Genomic DNA, 15,619 nt, shown 5'->3' with positions numbered 1-15,619 from the left:
ACTTTTCCCTTCCCCCAACCAGACATCAGTGTTGGGATCAAATTACACAGCGCTCAACTCACAACGCTCAAGTGTTGACTTTCGAGCAACACTTTAGAGATCCACTTCGATATAGATAGAGCGCTAATCCCCAAGAAAAGACACATAGGGTAGAGGAATGGTGTCAAAAATCAAGTATCTTCAATCCGTGTAGCAGTAGAAAAGCATAGATTGAACTACAAGCAAAAATACATCAACATGGGGGGGAGATTCCCAAAAGGCGTTGAAATCTAGGGAAAGGAGGGGAGGAATGTGGGTTATCGCACCTTCAGCGGATTGTTTTGGTTCGGTCTCGGGAGTTCTTGAATAAAGACAATTGAGGACGTATATAAAGAAAATTAAGCTCAAAATGACAATTGTTGGTATCTGATAGATCAAATTTGTACGACTGGATAGCACCAATATTACTCCCCAATTTTGATATAATGTTATCTTGGGGTTTTGAGGGGCTGTAAGCAGGTGGGAACAGGGTTGCTCCGGGCCAACAGTCCCGCCCCCAACTCTGAGAGGAATTTCTAATTAACTACTATGTCCTTGAAAACAACACAAGTTTTTTTTATTTAAATTAAAACAACATAATCATAATAAAAAGATAACTGGGAACACTTTTACAATAGATTGAAAGATTGGAGTGAGACTTTAACTTCCAGCTTGAGACAGTTTTCCAAACAAAAGCAACAAGAGCCAGATCAGTTCAGTCTGTCATTCTAAATCAGCCCAACATTAAAAATAGAGTAATATATATATATATATATATATATATATATATATATTCTGGTATTTATCCTTTGTATTTTATTTATTGTCATTAATAATTGAATGAAAGGACAATTAGTGTGTTTATTACTGAAACGGATCCAGTGTCCTAATTGGGACGTAATCCATTGATAGAAATTGAATTATCAGGTCCTCAACTGTAAACTAGCCTGGCTGAGCTGTTCCAGTAACTGTCAGCTTGTTTATAGTCCCTTTTTTCCCATTTTTAGGACAATCATTGGTGCATTCCTCTAGTGGAAAAGTTTCTTTTGGAAAGCCACCTTGATCCGATTGATTAACTTATCTCTCTATCTGACTGGTTCAGTGGCCTCTTGGTAGAGTGTTGGCCCTCAAATCCTCAAAGTTGGATCGTACTGTGAAAAATGGGACATAATACCTCCCTGTTTGATGTTCAGGATTAAGCGGTCATAGTGGATGGGTTTGACTGGGGCTGCAGGTCGCCGATCCCCCAGGGGATCCCAGGTCAAATGAGGAGAAGACATTTTGCAAAATTAAAGGAAAACTGGTGGGATTCATGTTATCAAAAAAAAAAAAAACATAGAAAGTTCCAGAACATTTTACTGGCACATTCAATCCCTTTTTGTAAAAATTAAGTTGTTGCTGATCTTTTTTAATTCAAGAACACACGAGGAAACTTAAAATGTATCATAGGTTAACCCTGATCCTGCTGACATTTTAACATATCATGTATGACTGATGCTTTAGCAAACTTCTTCCAAAGCACAAAGACTATTATAGCCAATAAAGTGACACAAAAGCAGTCTAATGCACACCATTTGTGACAAAAAAAAGATCATATAATTTGGTTTCTGTACCTCGTTGCAGTCAATGCCGTTGTTGACTGACCAGGTGGTCTGAAAGTACTCCAGCATTCGCTGCTTGAGGCTCTGAGGCAGGTGATGGATACGTATGAAGTCCTTGAGGTCTTTAGTCCTGGTGTGGTACTGGGACCAGCGGGAATACATTCTCTGGATGATGGCTGTTACGTTTCCAAAAACCAAGGCGTGCATCAGTGCTGCAGGGAGAAAGAGGAGCACAGTAGTTAAGTTCACTTTGGAATAAGTGAAAAAATATTTACACGATTAACATAATTACAGAAAATTCTGATTCAGAATCAGAATTTGCTGGAATTATGTTGATCGTGTTAACCACTAAAATATTACAATGAATCAAAGAATATAAACACTGGAGCTCCAGTGTTAATTAAGCTAAAAAAATCTGTCAATGTTTATTTTTTATTATTAGAAATTCAAATTTTAAGAAGATAAAATCTAGTTACAAAGACATGCTTTCTCAAAATGTTTTTTTAGTCTATTGAAAAACTTTCTAGATAAATTTTTTTCTCTTGCAAGACAAAAAATAAGAAATATTTTCTTGAAACAAGTGCCTTTTTACTTTCTTAATATTCAGTTGTTGCTGTGTGAAGGGGTAGAAAGGAAAAAGGTAGTGGAATAAAAGGATAAAATGGAGGCAAAAACTTTACACCAGGTTCACACCACATACGGAAGCGGCGTTGAATCAAAATCTGCTTAAATTGTTAACCTATAGTGTAGTTCACACTAGACGCAAAGCGCCGCGGCCCCCCGTGGGCGGCCCAATTGTTTCCGCGTCTATTGATCTATTTTTTACGTGAAGATATGCAAACACACGAAAAAAAATCTGGTCAATTTTTAAAAATATAACAGATTTTTCACAATAAAATACCATCATTGACAAATGCGATCATGTTTTTGTCTTTTATCAGACTGTAAAGATGAAAATACAGTATTCCCTCCTTATACGCGGGGGTTAGGGACCGGAGTCCTCCGCGGATCAGCAAAATCCGCAAATACAGATAACTTCCAGTTTCCGTTTAAATCCCCCACCCTCACCGAAGAATGTATGTTACCAATCTATACTTATCAAAACATTTCTGATCATACTTTGTCAACCTTTATTAAAGAACATTGGAGTATTACTCAACATAAAGAGTATGTTTTTTAATCCATAACCTTTAAAAAAGCATGTGCTTCCTCCTTCATCAGTTTAGTACGAGAGCATCTTTATCCAGAACTTGCTGGTTTCATCTTTAATAAACACCCAATCTGAATTATCAGGATATTTTCGAGCAGCTTCAGTCAGTTGATGCCATTTCTCCAGGCAGGCTCGCTGTGAGTGTGCGTGCCTGTGTGAGCGTGTAGCGGATGGGTTGCCATGCTCTTCAACTGCGCCCTTCTCCTGGGAAATTCATGCAGCTTATATGGAAGCAAAGGTTTTATACAAGCATCTTAAGTTGTCTGAGTTTTTGTGACGAACTGGAGGGGTCAGATGACTGAAAAAAATTAAATCAATGACAATCAATGAGAGAGAGGCAGAGAGCAGTTGGGGACAAGTCAAATGTAAAAGTAACTGTAGAAGCTCTAAATAACCACAGCTGACCAGAAGCGAAAAAATACGCGTCTGGTGTGAAGTGGAGGTGAAGCAGATTCCGCTTTGCAGCGCTTACTGCGTGCGGTGTGAGCCGTAAGAGAATAAAATAAGAACTCTTTCAGACATTTGTTGCACACAGTGTTTCAGTATTATCAATTAGGAATAATAGCATAACAACGGGTCCTTTGTCTTGCATCGCAGCCTTTATTTGATTCATCTGATAAAACAAGATGAGCATATTTCAATTAAATGCATGTCTGGTACTTCTGCTCTACCCAGACAGGAACATCAGTGTCAGGACCGACTGGATTTTATTTGATTAGTTTGAGAAACCTGCCCTTTCCACAGCCACACATAATGTATTCTCTTAATCCCATTCAGTGTTCGGCAGCGCCACAGCTGCGTCACACACCGCTAGACATGAAAGTGTGGCTGCTACACCAGTGATCACTCTTTTCAACTCTCAGTTGAAGGGAAAAAAAAGGACTTTAGGAAAAGGAAATAAAAAAATCATGCACAAGTGTGAAGTCAACGGTTAGTTCAGAAATGAAAGGAAAATTGCGTCTCTTTCAACTCAGTGGGACTCATTTATAAATGTGTTATAAAGATTTTAGTTCAGTTTTCCTGAAATATTCTAGACATGCTCCTAAAAACAGAATTGTTGGCGCCTTTAAACCTGTTTTTTTTTTTTTTTTAATCAAAGGAATTTGTCTCTTGTTCCTCATTAGCATCAGATTTCCATATGAAGACACCCTGCTGTTCCTCACATAGGAGAATGGGACTCAATGACTGTGCAAAAGCAAAATTAAAAAATACCAATGCAGGCCATGTAAGTATAGAATCTTGAAAATAATGCATAAAAAGGCTATAGACAAGAAATCATAACTAAGATGACTTCAGCTCCAGTAGGGGTCTTCATCTGCCACAATCATCCACTGCGGGGTACAAAATGTGAATTTACAGCATATGACCAATTTACAAGTTGGTTGGAGTGTCTTTAATTTTTTTTTACTCAACATTAAACATAAGAAATCATTTATTTTTTACTTTTAGGCCAAATCCAAACTCTTTCCCTACCCCTCCAATTGTAGGGGCATTTGAAGGGGTAGGGTTGTCTGGCATGGCTCCTTTAAGGGCTAACCCTCGCTGTGTTGTTCCACGTCGCACTGTACCGCGGAGGAGAAGCAATTTTCTTCACGTGGGTGTGCTCTGATGACAGAAGTTTATATTTAAATGTAAGTATTGACTTTTTGTTTTAGAACTACGTTTTTAAATTATAAAACTGGTGTTGCTATGTATTTTGGAGCGTTAGCAGCGCCAAGCTAACGTAGCTGACTGGCGAGTATTGATCAAATCATCCAGTGGGAATAACTTCCAAATTTGAAGACACTGGTTTTGCTTCCAAATTAACAATCCTGGCTGCAACTTTACCTTGAAATATAAATTAATAATTTTACTTAACTGCTTTAATATTTTTCTTTAAGTTTTTTTTTTTTTAATTATAAATTCCTTAAACAAGACTCTTTTAGGATGCAAGTTGACATTGTTACATCAAATCTACATGATTCTAGAATGCTTTTGCAATGTATTAATGGAAGAAATATTAGCAAAGATCTTCACAAATACAGAAAATGTCCCTAATAAAAATAATATTTAATTAAGAACACATAAAAAAGTCAACAGCTTGTCATTAATTAAATGTGTTAAAAAGGTTAAAATGGTTCAGAGGTTTACTTGTTGGCCAAGAACCAGTTTCAAAAATAAATGTTTGATAGATCCAAAATCTTCATTGAAGTTAGAAAGAAAATGTTTTTCAAGAAAATGAGTTTGTAGAAGATCTAAATACAAAAAAGGTTGATGGAAATTGAAATATAAATATGACATAAATTGAAGGTATGATTAAAAGAAATGAAGTGAAACACATCAAAAACTGAAATCTGAGTAAATGAAGGAGAGAAAAAGCATTTTTTTGCAGTACAACTTTAAAAGTTTAATATTCTGACTGTTGGACAATTATGAAACATACATGTGTGATGGTAATTTGCAAAACCAGGTGTAAGCATGACGAGACATCTGAAAAATTCCATGTTAGCATTGGTATGATAGAACTAAATCAAAAGCAAAACTTTGCATTATTTAGAAATGAAAAACTATTCAAACAAGGATGACTGACAATGAAACACCAAAAAACTGAAACCAAATCAATACAAATGAAATGTTAACAATACATATATTAATTTATGACATATATATAACAATAACAAAAATATTAATATTAGCAGAATTTCTGTCAAATTCTTACAAAATGAAACTCAACAATTGCATCAAACTTTTAGAAATAAAATGAGGATTTCTGCAACTAAAAAATATTGACAAAAAGGGAAAATATATTTATAATTCAATGTATCCTCCAATGGAAATGGTTCTTTTGGTTTTCCTACATGTGTGTGGCTCCTGGTACCCTGGAGCAGCCAAGGACATTTGGTTTTTGTCCACATCATCCAATTGTGATTTTCATTTGGTTTTTAAATGCGTGTTTTTCTTGGGTACCAGGTTTAAACCTGGCTGCCAAGATCTGCCCTTTGGATCATATTATATAATGGTGAATGAGTCACAACTCCATTGTGAGAGCACATTAATCTTAGGATAAATCACTAGTGTTGACTGTTGTTGTGTTAATGTTTGTTTACCTCCTATTAGCATGACACAAATTGAGAAGATCTTCTCAGCATCAGTGTTGGCCGACACGTTGCCAAAGCCCACGCTGGTTAAACTGCTGAGGGTGAAGTACAGGGATGCGATGTACACACTCCGGATTGAGGGACCGCTGGTGGTCCCATTCACTTCGGCCATGGCGTGGTACGGCGACTCCAAGCGTTTTCCCAACTCGTGGAGCCATCCTGTTTCAGAATGACATCAGCCCGAGAAAACAAAGATGAATGAATGGTCGTAGGAGATCAACAAAAGCAAATTATTTTTTGATGTAATTATGATTAGGCCGTTTTTAGACAAAATTAAAAAAACTAGTGTCGTTTTATAGGAGATAGTTTCTTAAGAGAGGCTAGAGTTCATTAGAAATTCACCTCCCTGTTGCTGAGAACTCGGAAATCCAGTTTTAAACATAATTTTCTTAATATATGTCAAAAATGCCACAAGAACATGTTAAAAACACACAAAAAAAGATTCATCGGGGTGAGTGAATGAGTGAAGTTTTTAAGAATCTCTTTAATTGTGACTTTACCAGACATTTTTCATAGTTTTGGAAATTGTGTTTGTCTCTCCCTCATGCTACACCCAGAGGAGCAGTTTCAACACCGATTTCAGAGCAGATGCTTGGTAGCAGGAGCTTATACCCAGTCAACACTGAGTGGAGACATGAAGTTTATCCCATGAGTCTCTTGCAGACACTGATGAATGGTAATTGGATGGAAACACCTCATGGCTGCTAGGCTTCAAAACTCACCTCAGCATCAGAAATGAATAATTAGGACACAAAACATTGATCCTGTGTCAGCCTGCTGTTTTATGACAATGAAAGGCAAAGATTGTAGAAAGGAGTCGTAGTTGTTTGTCTACAATTTCAGGAGTAAGGAAACAATAGGGCTGGATATCGAATCATTTCCAGAATTGATTCTATTGTTTTCACCAGAGCCTGGATCTTTTCGATTCTAATTTTTTTTTCTTTTTCGATTCTTTCAATCCACTCAATTCAATTTTGAGTTTACTCATTGTTTAGAAATTAATTCATAATCCATATATATGCTTTGAATATATTTGTATTAATCTGATACATTACACATACTGTAACATATTAGTGAAATAATAAGATTGTTAATATCATACAGTGTTACATGTTTTTTTAAAAGGAGAAGTTCTAACAAAAATGTTCAGATCTTTAACATTGTAAACATTGTTCTGCTTCTCCTGGAGGGCGCTTCAGTTTGGCCACTAGGTGGAGCTCGCGTTATAGCAGTACACTTTTAAGCAAAGAATGAGCAAAAACTATGTTTTAGACCACAAATGGTTTATTTAAAAACTACTTCCTTCAAAGAGTTTGGAAAAATCATCCCTGTGAGTTTATTTAGTCAGTAATGTATGTTTACGTCAACCGAGCGTTAGCATTAGCCGTCCTATGGCAAATTCCATTAAACGTTAGCATCAAGCTTTAGCTTTATGTGCTAAATCGATCTCTATTTTTAATCACAATAAACATTAGCATCAAGCTAGCGAACTTTAGCTTTAGGTGTTAGATCAATCTCTATTTTGTATGGATAAATTATTGATCTATTAAGCTTAGATTGATTTAAATTGATTTATCGATTTGATCAACCCAGCCCTAAGCAACAATTAAAAAAAGCTCATTTATAGCAATCAGATATCAGCGTTCTCATCATATGATAGACAAATGCTGCATCTACTTAACCTTTTGGTCAGTACAGTCACATTCACATCAAGCAAGTGGGATTATCCTAAAAATAATAGATTAATGTGGCAGTTTTTGAATCTAATTTGACAAAATATAACACTTTTTAACAATTAACATGGGAGCTCCAATGTTTGTTCTTTTATTTACTGTAATTATAATTGTTATCACAATCATCATAATTCCAGCAGATTCTGAAGGAGAAAAGCGGCATGCGCCGCTTTTCTCCTTCAGAATCTGCTGGAATTATGATGATTGTGATAACGGTTGAAAAGTTACAGTATGATAAAGATTTTGTGTTTGCTTCGATTTTCTTCTTCCCCTTTTCACATATTTTTCTTGCCTGTCTGATACTTCCCACTGTATTATACCACAGTCGTCTGCTGAATTACTTCTGTTTGCAGCAGAACACCTGCTGTGCTTAAAGGAACAAGGCCAACAAACAACAAATCGAGTTAGTTTTACCATACAGGAAGGTCACAGGTGTTCCCAGATTAAAAATAACGACTGGCGTCGTTTTCTCTCGACTCACCAATATCCCAGTTGTAGCTGTTGGCCTCTATCTCCATCTTGCCAATGATATACCAGATGCAGGCCATCCAGTGGGCCAGGAGGGCAAACATGGACATGAGCAGAGTCAGGACGACGGTGCTGTGCTGCGAGTATCGGTCCATCTTCTGCAGGAGTCGGAGCAGACGGAGCAGGCGCACGGTTTTTAACAGGTGCACCACGGACACCTGGGAAACAGCAGCGAACAGGAAAACATGACTACTAGAAAATGAAAACAATACTGACAATGGTATTGTATTAAACACCCATTTAGATGCAAAAGTTGTTTTATTTAAGGGTGGAAATCGATTAATAAGTGTAACTAATTAATTGCAAACCTGGAAAAATTAATCGCAATTAATTTTTTTTTATTTATTTATTTTTTTTTTAGGAACAGTATTTGCCAGCCACTTATCTGAAAATACTCACAATATGAAATCACACGCAAAATTGTTAATTTAGAACATTTATTTTTAACCCTTTGGAACCTCAGCTACCAGAAATACGACTTTTTTTTCTTTTTTCTCAAAAAATGTCCTCATTGTGTTTGTGAAAAATAATAAAATTGTTTGTTTTTTTTGGGAGAAGTTTGATTCAGCTGGATCAAATCAGGTGGAATCTGTTCACAGGTGGAGGGGTGTCTGTCCACTCTGAACTGCTCGTCTCTTATTACAGCAGCGGGCGGAAGTTTTGCGGTGAACTGCCGTTTTTCGCAATTTTTAGACGATGCAGGTGCTTGGTATTGTAGGAAAATTAATTTTAGTACCCATCCTAAAATAAAATAATGATCTGGTTTCCTCGTTGTTGGATTTCTAATAACAGACAGCTCAGTTAGGCTCCGCCCACCACAGCAGATTTTTCACTCTGCGCTGAAACTATGTGATCGACGATCATCTTCTGCCACATTTATTAAAATAAAAGATCGCTTTTGTCCAAAAACTACAAATAAATGCAGTTTTATCTCTTTAATTTAATAAAGTCTCAATTGCAGAATATAAAAAAAATGTAATTTATTTTTTACAGTTTTATTACACTGATCTCACAGCTGCACATCAGGACGCCTGAGGGCGTTAATGAATATTAACTCGTTAATTCTGTCTGATTAATTGCATGCGTTAACACGTTAACTTTCACGGCCTGGGTTTTATTGTGCCAATTTTTTTTTTTTTTGATAAAAGAGGAAATATTTAAAGAATATTAAGCTTAAAATTGTATTACAGGCGTAAATATAAAACATAGCATGTAAAAAGAGTGTTTTTTTGTGACGTATTTGGGCGGGCAACAAGCTCCCTGCTCCTCTGGCTTCTGAAGGTTCACACCTTGACTTGCATTTAAGCGGACACAAATCACACACGTAGACTGTCGCAGAACAGGCAGACGGCTGGTTCCAAGTGCAGCAGGTTTATGAACACAGCTGAAAGTCAAGGACAGGTGGGCAGAAGTCAGCAACAAGCATGAGAGCATCAGAGAGAAACCAGAATGGTCAGTGTCCAGCCAAGGGTTGGGGCAGGCGGCAAACAAGCAGAATCAAAGTTGAAGCAGGATCAGGTGAACAGGAGATCAAGTTAAGATGAAATGCTCGGTATGCAGGCTGAGTGGCACAAACAAGACTTCACACTGAATGTGAATCAACAGTGTTGAGCTGTAAGCACTGCAGTGCTTAAATACTGACTGACTGATAAGAGTCAGGTGGAGACATCCAGATACTGGAGAGAACCAAAGGGGGAGACAAAGTGTTGGTTCCTGACAGAAACCCTCGTTTTGGGATTCTGTGTTTAGAACTCTCGTGTTCTCGTGTTGCTACGTCAGTTTTTATTTTCAGTCTTAGGCTCTACTTAAAAAACAGGTGTCCATGCATCTAACAACGGAAGTTAAACTAGTTGAACTTTTGACCACTAAATCACAAAAAACACTCAAAAACTTGGATTTGGTAGATATGTGAGTAACATTTTTATTAAAAACACAGAGGTGCCGACCGTTGTTAACATGATCACAAAGGAATATTTGCAGTTTATGCCCAGCCAAGACACCATGTCTTTCATTTAACCCAAGGGGCCAAAATCCAAAACACACCTTAGGTCGCAGGCCGAACAGGATAAACATTTATTGAAAACACAAAAACTAAATTTTTAAAACTTTAAAAATGTAACTTTTTAGCATTACTATAAATAAAAACTGGCAGAAATATTATTCCAGAATAAATCTACATAAATAACTTTCAATATTTTACTGTACATAAAAATATATTTTGTCAAAATTATACAAGTTAGAAAGAGATAACAACAGGCCATTAATAACAATGAAATAAAATGATCGCGTCGGACGGTTTAGGCCTCCGCGTCGTGCATTAATTTCTCATAACGCACACTTCGTCGGGTATTATCCCTTACAGAGCTGTGAAGGAAAAAGCCTGGAGCAAGATTTGTGGAATTTGCACTACTTTGACTTTTTGCACCAAACCTCTACCTATTGCAGGTGGTGGAAAACGCTAGTAAACAGTATAAAAAAAAACAAAAGAAGAAGAATCCCCTCCCTGCTGTTCTTTGCTTGTCTGGTGTATGTGCACAACTATATAGTGCATTAATGAATGAGCAACACATGTACAGTGTAAATGTTGCTCATTGTAGCTTAAGCATCCACTTGTAGACAAATATTTCCTCTTCGTCTTCGTTTTCTTTGTCAGAGCTGGAATCTGGCTCAAAACTGTACGTCTGGTCGCCATTTTTGTTGCACTTGTGATCCTAAGCTGGTGATGTGATTGGCTGTACGCTAGCAGGATAGAGTGTAAACAGATAGCTCAGCAATGGGTGATGGAAAGGGGGGCCGGGTAGCTCTTCGCCACAACTCGGAGGTAAATTGAAGAAACTATGTCCTATAAAAACAACTTAATTTATTTTTATTTTGGCTAAAAAAGGCAATATCTTAATTATAAGACCAATGGGAACGCTCTTTAAATTGATAAAAAGATTTCTGGAGTGGGTCTTTAAAAATCGTAGATTAAGATTACCAATGCAACTGTTAATTTACAGAAAAATGAACCCAACAATATGATTTAAAAAACATTTTTTTGAAAAAAAAAAATAAACAACAACAACTATGAAACACATACTATTGCATAACTGAATGTAACAATTGGAGAATAAATTTCCACTTTGATGAAAAATGACGTCCTTCCCTTTCCCTCTATCAGTAACTAGAAACCCTCAGGCCAAAGGCTACAGTCGAGGCTTTGACTTCTTCAAAAAGAAACTCTAGAAGTCTGAATTCGTGTGCGCGCTTGCGTGTGCTTCAGGTCCTGGCAGCTATTTGCAGCAACATTTTGTTGGACACAATGGAGTCCAGTCTGCCTGCCCTGCTTTCAGAGATCTCATGGCCTATCACACAGAATAAACTGCTGTGAGGAATATTACTGTGGAGTACTCCTCAAACAGCCAGACCAGCTACTGTCTGCCGACTCAGTTCTGTACAGCCACGGAGCTGTCTGACAAGCCTCCTGGCTGTCCTTGAAAATAACCCACAGAGTCCTCAATCCTGAAACACAAATACATTTATTTTACCTGCTTACTGCAGAGTTGGTGAAACAGTAAAAAACAACTGGCTTTGTATGAGGGATGTTGTTTTTCCTCTACCTTACTGTCCATATTTAAAAGAAAATTGATAGTCACAGATATTTCCTGTATAGACCAGATGTTGGTAGCTCCAAGGCAACACAACTAACATGGAATTAAACAGTAAGAAGTTCTAGTTGTTAAAAATGGTCTCTTAAATGTGTTGGAATTTCTTTATGTGTAGAAAGATGTACTAATGAAGGGCTCTTAAATACAGGAACTCAAATTAGACCAATCAAGACAGAAGTGTTTGTTTGCTTTGTTGGTTTCTAATGTCAAATCCTCTATTTCTACATGTATTTTTACCGTATTCATTCTTTTTGTTGGTGAAGAAGCTCAGGTCAAAGCCCATGCAGCACTGCTGACCTCCTTAAACTCACAACTTTGTACTCCAGGTCCTCTTTACTGTTTCCTCAACGCACAAACTCCCTCACCTCGCTTCTTCAGGCCATTGCACTCATTCACAAAGTGTAAAGCACCAATCTGAGCCTCTTTTGATCTATTTTCAAAACGTTCCTAGTTGTGTTTTAGTTATGATAATGTTATTTTTAGCCAAATTAAAAAATCTGTGAAACTACAGAACATAGTTTCTGCAGAGTGGTAGAAGTTAATCAGAAATTCACCTGTGAGTTGTGGATGGGACCATTGGTACAGAGTAACCCCGCCCATCATTACTGAGAGCTCTCTGTTCACATGTTCTCCCTCTAGCTTAAAGCCCCCAACCTAACATCCCCGGTGTATGGAGAGAAAAAAGACTCACCCCGATTTGTGCGTGTGTAATTCTTGATTTTTAACTCATGCAACACATTTTGATCATAGATGTCTCATGGTGATGTGAAAAGAGTCTCACCTCATATTTGTGCGTTAATGTGGTTTTGTGTGTGCGTAAGAAGCGATTCGTGCATAATTCTTATAGATTAGTGTGTGTAGTTAGTTTTGAAGTGTTGAAATTTAAATTTGTGCATGTGTAAATAGAATTTTGTGTTTTTATGAATTTTGTACTTTTTTAATTTATGCACAAAATCTATTGTATGAGTTACAAATCAAGAATTACACACACACAAATCCGAAGTTACACACAAATTAAGAAAATCAGACGCATAAATCCAAGGTTACACAAAATCAAGAATTACGCAAACAAATGCAAAGTTATGAACAAACCAGGAATTACATACACAAGAATCCACAGTTATACACAAATTAAGACTAACGGACGTACAAAAATCCAAAGTTACACAAAAAATCAAGAATTACGCACAAATCAAGAATTAAGCACGCACAACTCCAAAGTTACACACAAATCAAGAATTACGCACACAAAAATCCAAAATCATGCACTCAAATCAAGAATTACACACACACAAATCCAAAGTTACACACAAATTAAGAATATCAGACGCACAAATCCAAGGTTACAAAAATTCAAGAATTCCTCAAACAAATGCAAAATTATGAACAAACCAAGAATTACATAAACAAGAATCCAAAAGTATACACAAAGTAAGACTAACGGACGCACACAGATCCAAAGTTACACACAAATCAAGAATTACACACACAAAAATGCAAAGTCATGTACTCAAATCAGGAGCATACACAAATCCGGGTGAGTCTATTTTCTCTCCATATCGGTGTAACAAAAATCTGAGCAATATTGGAGCTATCCAGCCGTACAGTTTTGAGCCAGAGGATACAGTACATGGATCTATTCGTCTACAACTAGATACATCGGTAAACCGTCACATCTTTTTCCAACAGCATTTTTCCGTCTGCTCCTGATTCACAACAACTCGAATAAAGAAATACTCAGAAATGCAAGTTTGATTTTGTTTGTTCCCATAATCATAAAAATCCCACAAGAACATGTTTAAAAAAACACAATTTTGACCAGATAACAATCTTCTAATGTTTTTTAAAGTTATAAAAATGTCCATGCACGCGTTCGTGACTATCCTGTAACAGTAAAGGACAGTAGAGCGGGTGGTGTTGGGGCGGGCAGATTTGTGGATACAGCAGAGACGCTTTTGCACACATCTCCAACATGCTTTATGGTGGCTTTTGCACACCCTTGCTATGAGAAATAAAGACTTGGTGCAGCACGCGGGGTAATGAAGCCGCCTACTGAGCCCTGGGGAGAAGAAGCTCCATCTTCTCTCCAGCATATATCACCCCCCCACCCTCTCTCCCTTCCACATCCCACCTATGGAGAAAGCAGACTTTGCCAGATCCCATTCCTCCAAAACAAAAAGGGCCAGCTCCTGCTGCCTCTTTTTATCCTCTTACATCTATTGTGGTTTTATTTCCTCTGCTTATCAGGTGTGAAATGGGCATTTGGCTAAATGATCGTATCCTTCTTTTACGCTTTTAAAGCAGCATGTAAAATAGAAAGGCTGTAATGTAGCAGAAGTGGCAATTATTTCTCTGCCTGCAGCAATGCCTTTAGCCAACAACTGCATCACAACAACATGACAGGTCAAGTTTATTTTTATTTATTTTACTGGCACTGGTCGGTCAATAAATATAAATGCTATTACACCAAGAAGACTTCCAAATCAAGTGCGTGCAAAGACTTACACTGGCTAAAACATAAAAAAATAGTCAAAAATGTGTGTTTTTTTAAAGAATGTATGTTTTATGGTCATTCAGTCAAAGGTTTGAAATCTTTTAAGACATAATTTAGCTCAGACTAAAAGATGGTAACCCTAAGAATCATCCAAGACTCCAAACAAGAGAGGAAGTGTCCCCTGAAACACTATTAAGCTTGCCAGAAAGACAAAATTGACAGAGACGTATGACTAAAGACATAAGGGACGGCCACTGCTGAGGCCTCCCGGCTCATTTTGGTGAACGATGGTTTCTGCCCTGGAAGCAGACTTTCTGAATGCTCCGTCCTCAGAGGGGGTATCAAGCAGAACGTGCTGCAATTATACCAGCCATTCTACCTCTCCCTAGTGACTGTGAAGAATCTATGGCCCAATAGGCCTATGCCTAAAGCCTGATCCACTGGGAATCCCTGGTATTTCCATTTATAGACTTTGGAACCAAACTGGTGTCTTTGCCTGGGGCAGCCTGTCACAGCTCCCACCTTTATCCTTCAATAGACAGGAAAAAAATGTTGTTTTTGTATATTAACTAGGGGTGTGTATTGGTAAGAGTCAAGTGATACAATGCATATCTCAATGTCTCGTGATACGATACATATCACAATATATAAAACTGTACTAGAACAATTTTTCACTTTTTGGTACCCATACCAAGTAAAAACTGATGGGAATTAAAAGTAAGACACTAAATGAGGCTCATAAATAATTAATTCAATGTCATCTTCTCAGCATTTTAAATCAATACAAATATCACCAAACAAAATATTGCGATACATCGCTGAATCAATTTTCCCTACACCCCTAATATTAAGTTTATGGGTTTTATAATTGTAGGTCAACATTTCCTAGACAAAATTTTAGAATTTCATTTAAACAATTTTTTGGATCAAAAACAACATTTTTAGGATGTTTTTTCATTGACTGTGGAAATCTTTTGACAAAAATAATGAATTCCAATACATTTTGTTTATTAGTTCCCATTATTAATCATATTGTTTTACATTTTTCTACCCACAAAAGTCCTTGTAATGCCTGCATCAAACTCAGTCGCAGTTTGTGGGCCGAACAGGATTAACATTTATTGAACACTCTAAAACTTAATTTTAAAACTTTAAAAAGTTAACTTTTTAACATTACTATGAATAAAAAACAGGCAGGATTTTTATTCCAGAATAAATCAAATTAAACCTTAAATAACTTTCAATATTTTA

At 36.9% G+C, this 15,619-nt stretch overlaps 1 protein-coding gene across 1 annotated transcript in view; it reads right to left on the bottom strand.

Annotated features, from left to right (window-relative positions):
* Window positions 1-15,619, bottom strand: part of kcnh8 (potassium voltage-gated channel, subfamily H (eag-related), member 8) — a 90,925-nt gene that overhangs the window by 29,854 nt on the left and 45,452 nt on the right. The window contains exons 7-9 of the mRNA XM_024293420.2: window positions 8,181-8,385; window positions 5,916-6,125; window positions 1,632-1,831 (exon numbers count right to left, since the gene is read on the bottom strand). Of these exons, the coding sequence (XP_024149188.1) occupies window positions 1,632-1,831; window positions 5,916-6,125; window positions 8,181-8,385 (615 nt within the window). The remainder of the gene's footprint in view (window positions 1-1,631; window positions 1,832-5,915; window positions 6,126-8,180; window positions 8,386-15,619) is intronic.

Source organism: Oryzias melastigma, linkage group LG11 (genome assembly GCF_002922805.2).
Source record: "Oryzias melastigma strain HK-1 linkage group LG11, ASM292280v2, whole genome shotgun sequence".
Taxonomy (NCBI): domain Eukaryota; kingdom Metazoa; phylum Chordata; class Actinopteri; order Beloniformes; family Adrianichthyidae; genus Oryzias; species Oryzias melastigma.
Note: the sequence above shows the minus strand (reverse complement) of the source record. Positions and strands in the feature narration are given on the sequence as shown.